General features: G+C 44.8%; 1 protein-coding gene across 2 annotated transcripts in view; it reads left to right on the forward strand.

Moving 5' to 3' along the window:
* Nucleotides 1-2,324, forward strand: part of klf5l (Kruppel-like factor 5 like) — a 24,859-nt gene extending 22,535 nt beyond the window's left edge. The window contains exon 4 of one of the 2 annotated variants that reach the window (XM_020453166.2): nt 1-2,324. This exon is cut by the window's left edge and continues 138 nt beyond it. In XM_020453166.2, coding sequence (XP_020308755.1) covers nt 1-41 — 41 coding nt within the window. In that variant the 3' untranslated portion in view covers nt 42-2,324. The other variant, XM_020453168.2, reaches the window with a different exon arrangement.
* Nucleotides 2,325-16,064: the final 13,740 nt, after the last annotated feature.

Genomic DNA, 16,064 nt, shown 5'->3' on the forward strand with positions numbered 1-16,064 from the left:
CAGATCACTTGGCCCTACACATGAAGCGCCACCAAAACTAAACACACACACACACGCTACGGCCACCTGAAGCATCACCCGAACTGAGGGACATCATCCTGAAGCCCCCAAAATGCATTGCACCGCACTGCATAAGGGCTGCGGATGGACTGCCTGACTGACGGACTTATCCTCCTTTTCAAAACTCCTTATCACTAAATATTTGACACCATCTACAACGATACAATGATCAAAATGTCTGCTCCTGACGTCACTACTATCGGGAGATATGGACTTTCAAAGAGATAGCGGGCCATGGACGCCAGCCTCCAATTGAACCCACGTAATAATGGATGTATGCCTGTCTGTCTGTATATATAGTTGCGTATAGTGTGTCGTTGTGTGTGTTTCTGAAAAAGCAAAGAATTGATTGACATTTATACTTGACTATTATTATTATTTTTTTTACACATCTGCAGTTGAGATTTCATTCCAATCATGACCATGTTGGATAATACTTTCAAGTCACATGAGCTTTCTTATATGGTAACATATATCTTCGTGACAAATCAACAGAATACTCTGGAAAACGCCGTTGGACATCGTCTTACATTCATAACAACTCGTTTCTATTCGGGTTCCTGAGAGCCTGGAGCGTTTAGCCATGTTTATTATTCTTTCTGTAACCACGGAGACAAACCTCTTTGATAGGGGCTCGCAACAACATTACCCTGCATCTTATTTGCAGTTTCATCTTTAAGAGTTTGTCTAACAGTTCATGCATGTATTATAACTTCTTATTTTGATTATTATGTTTTAATGTTAATTAGTCTCGTCCTGCGACCTCACTATTTATGTATAATAATTACGGAGTTGAATTTACTACAGCTCAAAAGACAATAGTTAACCACATTACCTTGAAATTAGAATCGTCCCCATGCAGATTTTGATATTTACAAATCAGTTTTTTTTATTATGTATTGTAGCCTGATAAGAGTTGAACTAGTGTGTGTGCCAAACGATTAGAGAACATGCTTCATACAGGTTATCATGTTGAAAGATATTGGCAGCAGGATATGAGACAATGCCCAACCCCTCCATGGTCACCTTTATTACACTATTAGTCAGTCACAGTAATGATTCATTAACATAATGATGCTGGATGGACACTTTTTTACATGTTTTTTTAAAACACGAGGGCACATAGAGTACATTCATACATATTGGTCGAAGCAGTGGACATACATTTAGGGGTTAAGCCTAATTCTGGACAAAAAAAAAACGAAATGAATGGAGAATCTCCATTGGTGTCCAGGGAACTTTCCCTTTCTGCTGTCAGTTGTTTTCACCTGTCAGATATGATTGGCTGACCTTTGGCCTTTGATAGTTGTAAGGCTGGCAACTGTTTACCCTAAGTTGCCCTTACACCCATGTAATAACTGTAGTAAAGGGTTTAAATCATATCAGTTTGGGCAAATGCCCAGTTGGTTTTATACTCTGTGTCTGTCATTCTTCCTTTCTGAATGGAGTCTGTCTCTCCTCTCTTATGACCTTATCAATGTTTAGACCATTAAGCATTCTTCCAGCCAGTACTGTCGGCTACCTTTCTCTAGCCTTCCCACTAAGTACTGAGTTTCTGTACCTATTGTTGAACATGGAGGGACGAATTCCTGCCCCCCCCCCCCCCCCCCCCCCCCCCCCCCCCCCCCCCCCTAGTGGATGTACATTCAACAAGGCGGACTTCCTCTCTGGGTGGAGCGCAACGACAATGTGGACAAAAGTGCGCGCTGCCCCAAAAGAACAGACTCAGTCCTTGCACATGCACGCATGTCGATCGACAGAGTGACGCTTGAAGCAACCTTAAGCCTAGCCCTAGTCTAAAAAAAGCACTTTGAATGGAGGTTGTTCATGAAGCAAGTTTTTTTTAGTTGAGCACTCGGAGTAGGCTTAATCTGGGTCCGGGAAACCATCTAGGAGTATTCAACACTTATGATGCATTTCCGTCTTTCTGACAGAGAGACTGTTTTGTTTTTAACTCACTGAATGACTAAAGCACTTCCTTCACTCTAGGAACAAGTTCTCTGCGTTAACTTCCTTCAATGAGAGGGAGCTATGATGAATCACTGTATATACTTTCATTTTTGAATAGAAGACTTAAGTTGTGAATATGTTTTCTCTAGTATAGGATATTTTTGCTATGAACAAAAGGGGATTCTAGGTTGGTGTTTAATGGCTGGTTATTCATTTGGACACCTATTGTGTTCTGTACGACTTCTTTTGTGTATTTCATTCATTTTTTTTGTTTGTGCAAAATCCTGAAAGTGAATAAAGAGATTACAACTAGAGACAGTATGTTTTCCTGTTGATGTTTTGAGGTGGGCCTTTCGTAAATGTTTTACGCTAGGTATGACTTTCTGTTCGTTATCTTAGAGCTATCTGCGATGAGATAGGCGGAGTGACTCTCAGTAACATTCACATGGAATGACTGACAGCATCCAAACCTGACATCAGAAATAGGGTAAGTAGTTATTTGGACTTCCACTTTCATGAAAAACATCTTAATTCAGAGTATTACAGCTATAGGCTACATTAGAAAGAAAGCAGTGTTTGTAGAAATACAACATACAGATACACAGTTATCTAGTCCACATGACAGAGAAGCATCGGCATCCGTAAAACCCTAATACATTGCTTTGAATGAAATGTCTTCCTATAGCATTCTGAGTGATGTGCCTGTGCACTGCTGAGTATGACCAAAGGGCAGGTTTGTCTTCAATCACTTGTTAGAAAAATAGTTTTTCAACTAATGGTCACATAAAGAGCATAACTTAAAAGGTGAGATTTGAACCTTGGCCTACAATTTCCATGCCCCCGCGGAAATCTAATTAACTTAATAAGAAATCCCCATCAAAGTCTGTTTAAGATAGAGATTTTTTGCGTGGGCTGTGTCTCAATCTACCACATCCAATCCATATCGCCCTTCTGCATCTGCGGTGAAAGGTGGCAGTGTTAGAGCGGTGTTTGTCAGATCATGAGACATCCCGAAGATTGGTCTGTAGCGTCCATACTGTTTGGCCTACTATTATGACCCCTCTGTGGAAAGCTGAGACTCTAATGAACACTAAGGTATTCTCAGTTTTGCTCTGGGATGCCCACAATACTCATCTTAAAGTCCCTGGATCCAGTTTAAAAAATGAATGGTAGTACAGTGGATTTGGAAAGTATTCAGACCCCTTCCCTTTTCCCCCATTTTGTTAAGTTACAGCCTTATTCTAAAATGAATTAAATAAAAATGTTCCTCATCAATCTACACACAATACCCCATAATGACAAAGCGGAAACCATTTTTGCAAATTTATTACCAATTTAAAACAAAAATTCTTTATTGACATAAGTATTCAGACCTTTTGCTATGAGACTCAAAATTTAGCTCAGGTGCATCCTGTTTCCATTGATCATCCTTGAGATGTTTCTACAACTTGATTGGAATCCACTTGTGGTAAATTCAATTGATTGGACATGATTTGGAAAGGCACACACCTGTCTATATAAGGTCTCACAGTTGATAGTGCAAGTCAGAACAAAAACCAAGCCATGAGTTCGAAGGAATTGTCGGTAGAGCTCAGAGACAGGATTGTGTCGAGGCACAGATCTGTGGAATGGTACCAAAAAATGGCTGCAGCATTGAAGGTCCCCAAGAACACAGTGGCCTCCATCATTCTTAAATGGAAGAAGTTTGGAACCACCAAAACGCTTCCTAAAACTGAGCAATTGGAGAGAAGGGCCTTGTTAAGGGAGGTGACCAATATCCTGATGGGCACTCTGACAGAGCTCCAGAGTTCCTCTGTGGAGATGGGAGAGCCTTCCAGAAGGACAACCATCTCTGCAGTACTCCACCAATCAGGCCTTTGTGGTAGAGTGGCCAGACGGAAGCCATTCCTCAGTAAAAGGCACATGACAGCCCGTTTGGAGTCAGCCAAAGAGCACCTAAAGATTCTCTGAACATGAGAAACAAAATGTTCTGGTCTGATGAAACCAAGATTGAACTCTTTGGCCTGAATGCCAAGTGTCGCGTCTGGAGGAAACTTGGCACCATCCCTACGGTGAAGCATGGTGGTGGCAGCTTCATGCTGTGGGGATGTTTTTCAGCGGCAGGGACTGGGAGACTAGTCAGGATCGAGTGAAAGAACAGAACAAAGTACAGAGAGATCATTGAAGAAAACCTGCTCCAGAGTGCTCAGGACCTCAGACTGGTGCGAAGGTTCACCTTCCAACAGGACTTCCCGAATGCACTGTATACAGTGGGGCAAAAAAGTATTTAGTCAGCCACCAATTGTGCAAGTTCTCCCACTTAAAAAGATGAGAGAGGCCTGTAATTTCATCATAGGCACACTTCAACTATGACAGACAAAATGAGAGAAAAAATCCAGAAAATCACATTTTAGGATTTTTAATGAATTTATTAGCAAATTATGGTGGAAAATCAGTATTTGGTCAATAACAAAAGTTTATCTCAATACTTTGTTATATACCCTTTGTTGGCAATGACAGAGGTCAAACATTTTCTGTAAGTCTTCACAAGTTTTTCACACACTGTTGCTGGTATTTTGGCCCATTCCTCCATGCAGATCTCCTCTAGAGCAGTGATGTTTTGGGGCTGTTGCTGGGCAACATGGACTTTCAACTCCCTCCAAGGATTTTCTATGGGGTTGAGATCTGGAGACTGGCTAGGCCACTCCAGGACCTTGAAATGCTTCTTACAAAACCACTCCTTCGTTGCCTGGGCGGTATGTTTAGGATCATTGTCATGCTGAAAGACCCAGCCACGTTTCATCTTCAATGCCCTTGCTGATGGAAGGAGGTTTTCACTCAAAATCTCATGATACATGGCCCCATTCATTCTTTCCTTTACACGGCTCACGACTCGTCCTGGTCCCTTTGCAGAAAAACAGCCCCAAAGCATGATGTTTCCACCCCCATGCTTCACAGTAGGTATGGTGTTCTTTGGATGCCACTCAGCATTCTTTGTCCTCCAAACACGACGAGTTGAGTTTTTACCAAAAAGTTATATTTTGGTTTCATCTGACCATATGACATTCTCCCAAGCTTCTTCTGGATCATCCGAATGCTCTCTAGCAAACTTCAGACGGGCCTGGACATGTACCTGCTTAAGCAGGGTGACACGTCTGGCACTGCCACACCAAACTGGAAGTCCAACTAGCTTGGAAAGACATTACCGTGCAGTACCGAAGAGCCCTTACTGCTGCTCGATCATCCTATTTTTCTAACTTGAGGAAAATAAGAACAATCCGAAATTCCTTTTTGATACTGTCGCAAAGCTAACTAAAACGCAGCATTCCCCAAGAGAGGATGGCTTTCACTTTAGCAGTGATAAATTCATGAACTTCTTTGAGGAAAAGATCATGATTATTAGAAAGCAAATTACGGACTCCTCTTTAAATCTGCGTATTCCTTCAAAGCTCAGTTGTCCTGAGTCTGCACAACTCTGCCAGGACCTAGGATCAAGTGTTTTAGTACTATATCTCTTGACACAATTATGAAAATAATCATGGCCTCTAAACCTTCAAGCTGCATACTGGACCCTATTCCAACTAAACTACTGAAAGAGCTGCTTCCTGTGCTTGGCCCTCCTATGTTGAACATAATAAACGGCTCTCTATCCACCGGATGTGTACCAAATTCACTAAAAGTGGCAGTAATAAAGCCTCTCTTGAAAAAGCCAAACCTTGACCCAGAAAATATAAAAAACTATCGGCCTATATCGAATCTTCCATTCCTCTCAAAATTTTTAGAAAAGGATGTTGCGCAGCAACTCACTGCCTTCCTGAAGACAAACAATGTATACGAAATGCTTCAGTCTGGTTTTAGACCCCATCATAGCACTGAGACTGCACTTGTGGAGGTGGTAAATGACCTTTTAATGGCATCAGACCGAGGCTCTGCATCTGTCCTTGTGCTCCTAGACCTTAGTGCTGCTTTTGATACCATCGATCACCACATTCTTTTGGAGAGATTGGAAACCCAAATTGGTCTACACAGACAAGTTCTGGCCTAGTCTAGATCTTATCTGTCGGAAAGATATCAGTTTGTCTCTGTGAATGGTTTGTCCTCTGACAAATCAACTGTAAATTTCGGTGTTCCTCAAGGTTCCGTTTTAGGACCACTATTGTTTTCACTATATATTTTACCTCTTGGGGATGTCATTCGAAAACATAATGTTAACTTTCACTGCTATGCGGATGACACACAGCTGTACATTTCAATGAAACATGGTGAAGCCCCAAAATTGCCCTCGCTAGAAGCATGTGTTTCAGACATAAGGAAGTGGATGGCTGCAAACTTTCTACTTTTAAACTCGGACAAAACAGAGATGCTTGTTCTAGGTCCCAAGAAACAAAGAGATCTTCTGTTGAATCTGACAATTAATCTTAATGGTTGTACAGTCGTCTCAAATAAAACTGTGAAGGACCTCGGCGTTACTCTGGACCCTGATCTCTCTTTTGAAGAACATATCAAGACCATTTCAAGGACAGCTTTTTTCCATCTACGTAACATTGCAAAAATCAGAAACTTTCTGTCCAAAAATGATGCAGAAAAATTTATCCATGCTTTTGTCACTTCTAGGTTCTAAGTACTGCAATGCTCTACTTTCCGGCTACCCGGATAAAGCACTAAATAAATCCTGACTAGAACCAAAAATTTGATCATATTACTCCAGTGTTAGCCTCCCTACACTGGCTTCCTGTCAAAGCAAGGGCTGATTTCAAGGTTTTACTGCTAACCTACAAAGCATTACATGGGCTTGCTATTACCTATCTCTCTGATTTGGTCCTACCGTACATACCTACACGTACGCTACGGTCACAAGACGCATGCCTCCTAATTGTCCCTAGAATTTCTAAGCAAACAGCTGGAGGCAGGGCTTTCTCCTATAGAGCTCCATTTTTATGGAACGGTCTGCCTACCCATGTCAGAGACGCAAACTCGGTCTCAACCTTTAAGTCTTTACTGAAGACTCATCTCTTCAGTGGGTCATATGATTGAGTGTAGTCTGGCCCAGGAGTGGGAAGGTGAACGGAAAGGCTCTGGAGCAACGAACCACCCTTGCCGTTTCTGCCTGGCCGGTTCCCCTCTTTCCACTGGGATTCTCTGCCTCTAACCCTATTACAGGGGCTGAGTCACTGGCTTACTGGGGCTCTCTCATACCGTCCCTGGGAGGGGTGCGTCACCTGAGTGGGTTGAGTCACTAATGTGATCATCCTGTCTGGGTTGGCGCCCCCCCCTTGGGTTGTGCCGTGGCGGAGATCTTTGTGGGCTATACTCAGCCTTGTCTCGGGATGGTAAGTTGGTGGTTGAAGATATCCCTCTAGTGATGTGGGGGCTGTGCTTTGGCAAAGTGGGTGGGGTTATATCCTTCCTGTTTGGCCCTGTCCGGGGGTGTCCTCTGACGGGGCCACAGTGTCAACTGACCCCTCCTGTCTCAGCCTCCAGTATTTATGCTGCAGTAGTTTATGTGTCGGGGGGCTAGGGTCAGTTTGTTATATCTGGAGTACTTCTCCTGTCCTATTCGGTGTCCTGTGTGAATTTAAGTGTGCTCTCTCTAATTCTCTCCTTCTTTCTCTCTCTCGGAGGACCTGAGTCCTTGGACCATGCCTCAGGACTACCTGACATGATGACTCCTTGCTGTCCCCAGTCCACCTGGCCGTGCTGCTGCTCCAGTTTCAACTGTTCTGCCTTATTATTATTGGACCATGCTGGTCATTTATGAACATTTGAACATCTTGGCCATGTTCTGTTATAATCTCCACCCGGCACAGCCAGAAGAGGACTGGCCACCCCACATAGCCTGGTTCCTCTCTAGGTTTCTTCCTAGGTTTTGGCCTTTCTATGGAGTTTTTCCTAGCCACCGTGCTTCTACACCTGCATTGCTTGCTGTTTGGGGTTTTAGGCTGGGTTTCTGAAGGGCTATATAAATTAATTTGATTTTTGCGTAGTGTGTAGTGTGTTACTGATGGTAGGCTTTGTTACTTTGGTCCCAGCTCTCTGCAGGTCATTCACTAGGTCCCCCCCGTGTTGTTCTGGGATTTTTGCTCACCGTTCTTGTGATCATTTTGACCCCACGGGGTGAGATCTTGTGTGGAGCCCCAGATCGAGGGAGATTATCAGTGGTCTTGTATGTCTTCCATTTCCTAATAATTGCTCCCACAGTTGATCTCTTTAAACCAAGCTGCTTACCTATTGCAGATTCAGTCTTCCCAGCCTGGTGCAGGTCTACAATTTTGTTTCTGGTGTTCTTGACAGCTCTTTGGTCTTGGCCATAGTGGAGTTTGGAGTGTGACTGTTTGAAGTTGTGGACAGGTGTCGTTTATACTGATAACAAGTTCAAACAGCTGCCATTAATACAGGTAACGAGTGGTGGACAGAGGAGCCTCTTAAAGAAGAAATAAATTCATTAAAAATCCTACAATGTGATTTTCTGGATTTTTTTCTCATTTTGTCTGTCATAGTTGAAGTGTACCTATGATGAAAATTACAGGCCTCTCTCATCTTTTTAAGTGGGAGAACTTGCACAATTGGTGGCTGACTAAATACTTTTTTGCCCCACTGTATATGTGAATAGTTTAGTGTTTAAAATAAGGGAATAAATACATGTAAAAAAGTAAATAAAATAGTTGATTGATCTTTGTTATATCTCTCAGATATGCAGTAGGACAGACACTTCAGAACAAACTTCCTTTACATTTTTGGGGGACTATCTGTTGTTCCATGTAGTGAATCTGTTATTCAATGCGTTTCTATTGGCTAATAGCTGTAATGCCAAATTCAATGTTTCATCCAATATTTTTTTTTGTATATATATTTTTGTATACCTTGAAAAAAAAAAAAATAGCTAAATATTCCTTGGTATGACCATCTTAAAACAATTCCATATGTTAGCTTAGAACCCCTCCTCCAGCGTAGAAAGGTCTTTGACGCTAGAGAGATATTATTAAGAGAAGGTTATTGATGGTTTTTAACTTATCGGGGTAAAACACAGAGTGAATAATTGTCTCAACATTGACTTTTACACTGTTATCGCCCAGGTAGATTCCAGATTCTTTATTGTCTCTGGCCTGCGTGTTCCAACTGGTGAAAGGAGAGATTGCAAACAGGTCTGTGGAGCTTTGGAACACAAAAGCCCTGAATGAAAAGGCTGCAACTGCGGAGGAGAGAGCGGAGAATAGACAGGAGGGTGGAGTCCCTCCCTTCAGTTAGCTGCTGACATGAAAAATTATAATTATGTTGATGTCAAGATCATTCATAGCAGGGATCCTGAACACGATCACTGGTGATTACCAAAGGCGGGCTACGCCCTGTTGTTAAAGGGAGAGAGAGAGAATGTGTGTGTGTAAGCTGTGGAATTGTACAGAAAGACACTTATCTTAAGTTTCAAAAAGAAGGGCACGTAATTCTGTCTCCAGTGCCTTTAGGCCAAAAGACTGCAGCGTCAACTAGCACAGTAAATATAGGGTTCATAGGTTTAAGCTTCTCCACCATTTGATACATACACTATCTTCCAAGAAAATAGAGACATTAAAAAGGTGTTTCTTTCCTCTAGCCAGGTTCCAGATCTGCTTGTACTGTTTTGCCAACTCGTGTTTGGTGCGACGGCCATAATGGTTGGCAATGCACCACAAACAGATCTGGGAGAGGCTATATTTTTTCCCCAGAAGAAAGGCACCATCTCCCTCCTCACATGGTGTACTTGACTGGAGGCCAGAGGCGTGGATAAAAAGCCTACAGGTTGATCTCTGTTCTGTTCATTCCAGAGTTCAGGGTGATTAGCACGGTAGTAAAGACCCATCCAGTCAAATCATGTCGAATTCCTGCCCCGTGAGAACTCTCTGGGGAACAAGCACTGAAACATACCGCTGCTTTCAGGAATAAGTCAGGTAGCTCATTTATAGTGCAATATGGAATACTAGACCTGGAATCAGAAAAGATGACCAACGTCGCCAGGGTTACTTAGAAGCAAGGAATCGTATAACATGTCTCGCTCAAAGGAACAGTTCCCATTCAGAAAAGCAGCCCCCGAGTCTCCCGAGGGGCACAGCGGTCTGAGGCACTGCATTGCAGTGCTGAGGCATCACTTCAGCCTCGGTTCGATCCCAGGCTATTGTCACAGTCGGGCCGTGTACGGGAGACCCATGAGGCGGCGCACAACTGGCCCAGCGTCGTCGGGGTTAGGGGAGGGTTTGGCTGGTATTTCCTTGTCTCATCGTGCTCTAGAGACTCCTTGTGGCATGCTTGCGCCTGCAAGTTGACTTCGGTCATAAGTTGGATGGCGTTTCCTCTGACGGCTGGCTTCTGGGTTAAGAGAGTAGTGTGTCAAGAAGCCGTGCTACTTAGCAGGGTTGTGTTTCAGAGGACGCAAGGCTCTCGACATTCGCCTCTCCTGAGTCCGTAGGGGAGTTGCAGTGATGAGACAAGACTGTAACTACCAATTGTATACCACAAAATGAAGGAGAAAAAGGGGTATAAAATATTTATATATTTTTAAAAGCAGCCCCAAGCTGCCAACCACAAAATAACCTCACATGACGTGACCCTGATAGAGAAAGAGGGTGAGAGCCTCAGAGGTGTCACATTTTAAAGGTGTGGTGTATCAAAGCACAACACAAAAGAAAAGACAAAAGCTATTCACAAATCATGAGCAGATGGCATGTGGGAATAGAGGCAGAGATATGTCAACTTTACCTCTCTATCATAGCAACCTGGTCGGTGTCCCAAATGGCATTCTATCCCCTATATAGTGAACTACTTTTGAAAATGGTGCCAATTTGGATGCATCCCAATTGAGTTAGGATCAGTATTTCTATTCAGGTGCGCTGACTCTTGTCGCTGAATAGGCAATAGTACAGGAAATAGAATAGGCAACTTGAATGAACACAACCCAACATGTTGAAGTATGCAAAGTAGACTGTTGAACAGTTCAACATGTCCGTGAATATGCAATGGTATTTAAGACATAGTCCTGAACTAAAAAGAGCAATTCAAATGTCGATTCTCAGTTAAGCATGTTTTTAGTCCATGACCAGTTTTATTCTGGGCCCAGGAAACAGGCCTCTAAGATTCTTTGCACTGTAAACAATTCTCACTACTTTACAGTGATGCAACCCCTCTGGTCCGTATCAAACTGGGTTGGGTTCCATGCATGTTTAAATGGTTTGTGTCGCCTACTCTGTCTGCCTCTATTAAATCATCATGTGTCAGGTACACTGTTAATGATTGGCCGACCTGTTGGCCAGTAAGACGCCATAAAACCTGGGTCTGTCAACCACCTGGTAGGATAACTCCCTCTCCAGCCGTACACAGACCATAAAACATCAACCTATCTGGAGAGCAAACAGGGAAGGGGTCAGCACAGGTCCACTCAGGGACGTACATTCACAAGTGCACATACATTGAAATTGTATTATTTGAGTTTCTGCCAACCAAAACCTCTGACATAGTGTCTGTTTCTGAGCATAAATATATATGTTCAGTTGAAGTTGGAAGTTTACATACACCTCAGCCAAATACATTTAATCCTAAATTGTTCACAATTCCTGACATTTAATCCTACGTATATACTGTACTCTATATCATCTACTGCATCTTTATGTAATACATGTATCACTAGCCACTTTAACTATGCCACTTTGTTTACATACTCATCTCATATGTATATACTGTACTCAATACCATCTACTGTATCTTGCCTATGCCGCTCTGTACCATCACTCATTCATATATCTTTATGTACGTATTCTTTATCCCCTTACACTTGTGTCTATAAGGTAGTAGTTTTGGAATTGTTAGCTAGATTACTTGTTGGTTATTACTGCATTGTCAGAACTAGAAGCACAAGCATTTCGCAACACTCGCATTAACATCTGCTAACCATGTGTATGTGACAAATACAATTTGATTTGATTTTAATACAAATTCCCTGTCTTAGGTCAGTTAGGATCACCACTTTATTTTAAGAATGTGAAATGTCAGAATAACAGTAGAGAGAATGATTTATTTCAGCTTTTATTTCTTTCATCACATTCCCAGTGGGTCAGAAGTTTACATACACTCAATTAGTATTTGGTAGCATTGCCTTTAAATTGTTTAACTTGGGCCAAATGTTTTGGGTGGCCTTCCACAAGCTTCCCACAATACGTTGGGTGAATTTTGGCCCATTCCTCCTGACAGAGCTGGTGTAAATGAGTCAGGTTTGTTGGCCTCCTTGCTTGAACACACCTTTTCAGTTCTGCCCACAAATTTTCTATGGGATTGAGGTCAGGGCTTTGTGATGGTCACTCCAATACCTTTACTTTGTTGTCTTTAGACCATTTTCCACAACTTTGGAAGTATGCTTGGGGTTATTGTCCATTTGGAAGACCTATTTGCAACCAAGCTTTAACATCTGATGTCTTGAGATGTTGCTTCAATATATCCACAGAATCTTCTTCCTCATGACGCCATCTATTTTGTGAAGTGCACCAGTCCCTCCTGCAGCAAAGAACCCCTGTGTGTAACGAACCTCATCCTCCTCTTCTGAGGAGGAGTAGCGAGAAGGATCGGAGGACCAATTTGAAGCGTGGTCAGTGTCCATAATGTTTATTTTAATACATGAACTGAACACTCCGAAATACAAAACAATAAACGTGAAATGAACGGAACAGTCCCGTGTGGTACGAACACTAACACGGAAGACAAACACCCACAACTCAAAAGTGAAACCCAGGCTACCTAAGTATGATTCTCAATCAGGGGCAACAATTGACAGCTGCCTCTGATTGAGAACCATACTAGGCCGAACTCAAAAACCAACATAGGAAAACAAACAGACTGCCCAACCAACTCACACCCTGACCATACTAAAACAAAGATATAATAACAGAACTAAGGTCAGAACGTGACAGTACCCCCCCCCCCCCCCCCCCCCTCAAAGGTGCGGACTCTGGCCCGCAAATCCTAAACCTGTAGGGGAGGGTCTGGGTGGGTGTCTGTCCGCGGTGGCGGCTCTGGCGCAGGACGTGGACCCCACTCCACCATAGTACTTCTCCACCTCCCTATTCACCTCCGTGGCCTCTTAAGAGCGGCGACCCTCGCCGCCGACCTCAGACTGGGGACCCTCGCCACGGGTCCCGAATGGACGGGAGATTCCGGCAGCGCCGGACAGACGGGAGACTCCGGCAGCTCCGGAGTGAAGGGCGATTCCGGCATCGCCGACGTGACAGGCGGCTCTGGCAGCTCCTGGCTGACTGACGGCTCTGGCAGCTCCATGCTGACTGACGGCTCTGGCAGCTCCATGCTGACTGACGGCTCTGGCAGCTCCATGCTGACTGACGGCTCTGGCAGCTCCTGGCTGACTGACGGCTCAGGACAGACTGACGGCTCTGGCGGCTCAGGACAGACTGGGGGCTCTGGCTGCTCAGGACAGACTGGGGGCTCTGGCAGCTCAGGACAGACGGGAGACTCTGGCAGCTCAGGACAGACGGGAGGCTCTGGCAGCTCAGGACAGACGGGAGGCTCTGGCAGCTCAGGACAGACGGGAGGCTCTGGCAGCTCAGGACAGACGGGAGGCTCTGGCAGCTCAGGACAGACGGGAGGCTCTGGCAGCTCAGGACAGACGGGAGGCTCTGGCAGCTCAGGACAGACGGGAGGCTCTGGCAGCTCAGGACAGACGGGAGGCTCTGGCAGCTCAGGACAGACGGGAGACTCTGGCAGCTCAGGACAGACGGGAGACTCTGGCAGCTCAGGACAGACGGGAGACTCTGGCAGCTCAGGACAGACGGGAGACTCTGGCAGCTCAGGACAGACGGGAGACTCTGGCAGCTCAGGACAGACGGGAGACTCTGGCAGCTCAGGACAGACGGGAGACTCTGGCAGCTCAGGACAGACGGGAGACTCTGGCAGCTCAGGACAGACGGGAGACTCTGGCAGCTCAGGACAGACGGGAGACTCTGGCAGCTCAGGACAGACGGGAGACTCTGGCAGCTCAGGACAGACGGGAGACTCTGGCAGCTCAGGACAGACGGGAGACTCTGGCAGCTCAGGACAGACGGGAGACTCTGGCAGCTCAGGACAGACGGGAGACTCTGGCAGCTCAGGACAGACGGGAGACTCTGGCAGCTCAGGACAGACGGGAGACTCTGGCAGCTCAGGACAGACGGGAGACTCTGGCAGCTCAGGACAGACGGGAGACTCTGGCAGCTCAGGACAGACGGGAGACTCTGGCAGCTCAGGACAGACGGGAGACTCTGGCAGCTCAGGACAGACGGGAGACTCTGGCAGCTCAGGACAGACGGGAGACTCTGGCAGCTCAGGACAGACGGGAGACTCTGGCAGCTCAGGACAGACGGGAGACTCTGGCAGCTCAGGACAGACGGGAGACTCTGGCAGCTCAGGACAGACGGGAGACTCTGGCAGCTCAGGACAGACGGGAGACTCTGGCAGCTCAGGACAGACGGGAGACTCTGGCAGCTCAGGACAGACGGGAGACTCTGTGTGGCCCCCCCAATACATTTTTGGGGCTGCCTCTCGGGCTTCCAGCTGTGCTGCCTCCTCATACCACCGCCTCTCGGCTTTCGCTGTGCCCATGGTCCCTTGCCGTCCAGAATCTCCTCCCAAGTCCAGGAGTCCTGCGATCGCTGCTGCTGCCCGTTACCACGCTGCTTGGTCCTTTGGTGGTGGGTGTTTCTGTAACAAACCTCGTCCTCCTCTTCTGAGGAGGAGAAGCGAGAAGGATAGGAGGACCAATTTGCGGCGTGGTCAGTGTCCATAATGTTTATTTTAATACATAAACTGAACACTCCGAAATAAAAAACAATAAACGTGAAATGAACGAAACAGTCCAGTGTGGTACGAACACTCAAAAACCAACATAGAAAAACAAACATAGACAGCCCACCCAACTCACGCCCTGACCCTACTAAAACAAAGATATAATAACAGAACTAAGTTCAGAACGTGGCACTGTGCTTCACCGTTGGGATGGTGTTCTTCGGCTTGCAATCCTCCCCCTTTTTCCTCCAAACATAACGATGGTCATTATGGCCAAACATCTCAGGTCATTATGGCCAAAGCTGAGCGGCCTTTCAGGTTATATCTATATTGGACTTGTTTTACTGTGGATAAAGATACTTTTGTACCGGTTTCCTCCAGCATCTTCACAAGGTCCTTTGCTGCCGTTCTGGGATTGATTTGCACTTTTCGCACCAAAGTACGTTCATCTCTAGGAGACAGAATGCGTCTCCTTCCTGAGTGGATGATGACTGCGTGGAGCCATGGTGTTTATACTTGCGTATTATTGTTTGTACAGATGAACGTGGTACCTTCAGGTGTTTGGAAATTGCTTCCAAGGATGAACCAGGCTTGTGGAAGTCAACAAAAAAAATCTGAGGTCTTGGCTGATTTCTTTTGGTTTTCCCATGATGTCAAGCAAAGAGCCTCTTAGTTTGAAGGTAGGCCTTGAAATATATCCATAGGTACACCTCCAATTGACTCAAATGATGTCAATTAGCCTATCAGAAGCTTCTAAAGCCATGACATCATTTTCTGGAATTTTCCAAGCTGTTTAAAGGCACAGTCAACTTAGTGTATGTCAACTTCTGACCCACTGGAATTGTGATACAGTGATTTACAAGTGAAATAATATGTCTGTAAACAATTGTTGGAAAAATTACTTGTGTCATGCACAAAGTAGATGTCCTAACCAACTTGTCAAAACTATAGTTTGTAATAAGACATTTGTGGAGTGGTTTTTAAAAAACGAGTTTTAATGATTCCAACCTAAGTGTATGTAAACTTCCGACTTCAACTGTATAACATGAGAGTTGGACAGAACAACTACTGGACAAAAAACATCTCCTGATGGTATCGTAACAGACAGCTTGACAGTCTGATGACTGAGATGAGGCAACCTTTGAGTTAGGACACACACACACACACACACACACAAACACACACGTGGGAGATGAGTGGCGGGACAGACAGTCAGCCAATTTCTATAGTGGGAGATTGCTGACAATATTGTTGTAAATTAAGAC

The sequence above is a fragment of the Oncorhynchus kisutch genome, linkage group LG19 (genome assembly GCF_002021735.2).
Source record: "Oncorhynchus kisutch isolate 150728-3 linkage group LG19, Okis_V2, whole genome shotgun sequence".
In the NCBI taxonomy this organism is placed as follows: Eukaryota; Metazoa; Chordata; class Actinopteri; order Salmoniformes; family Salmonidae; genus Oncorhynchus; species Oncorhynchus kisutch.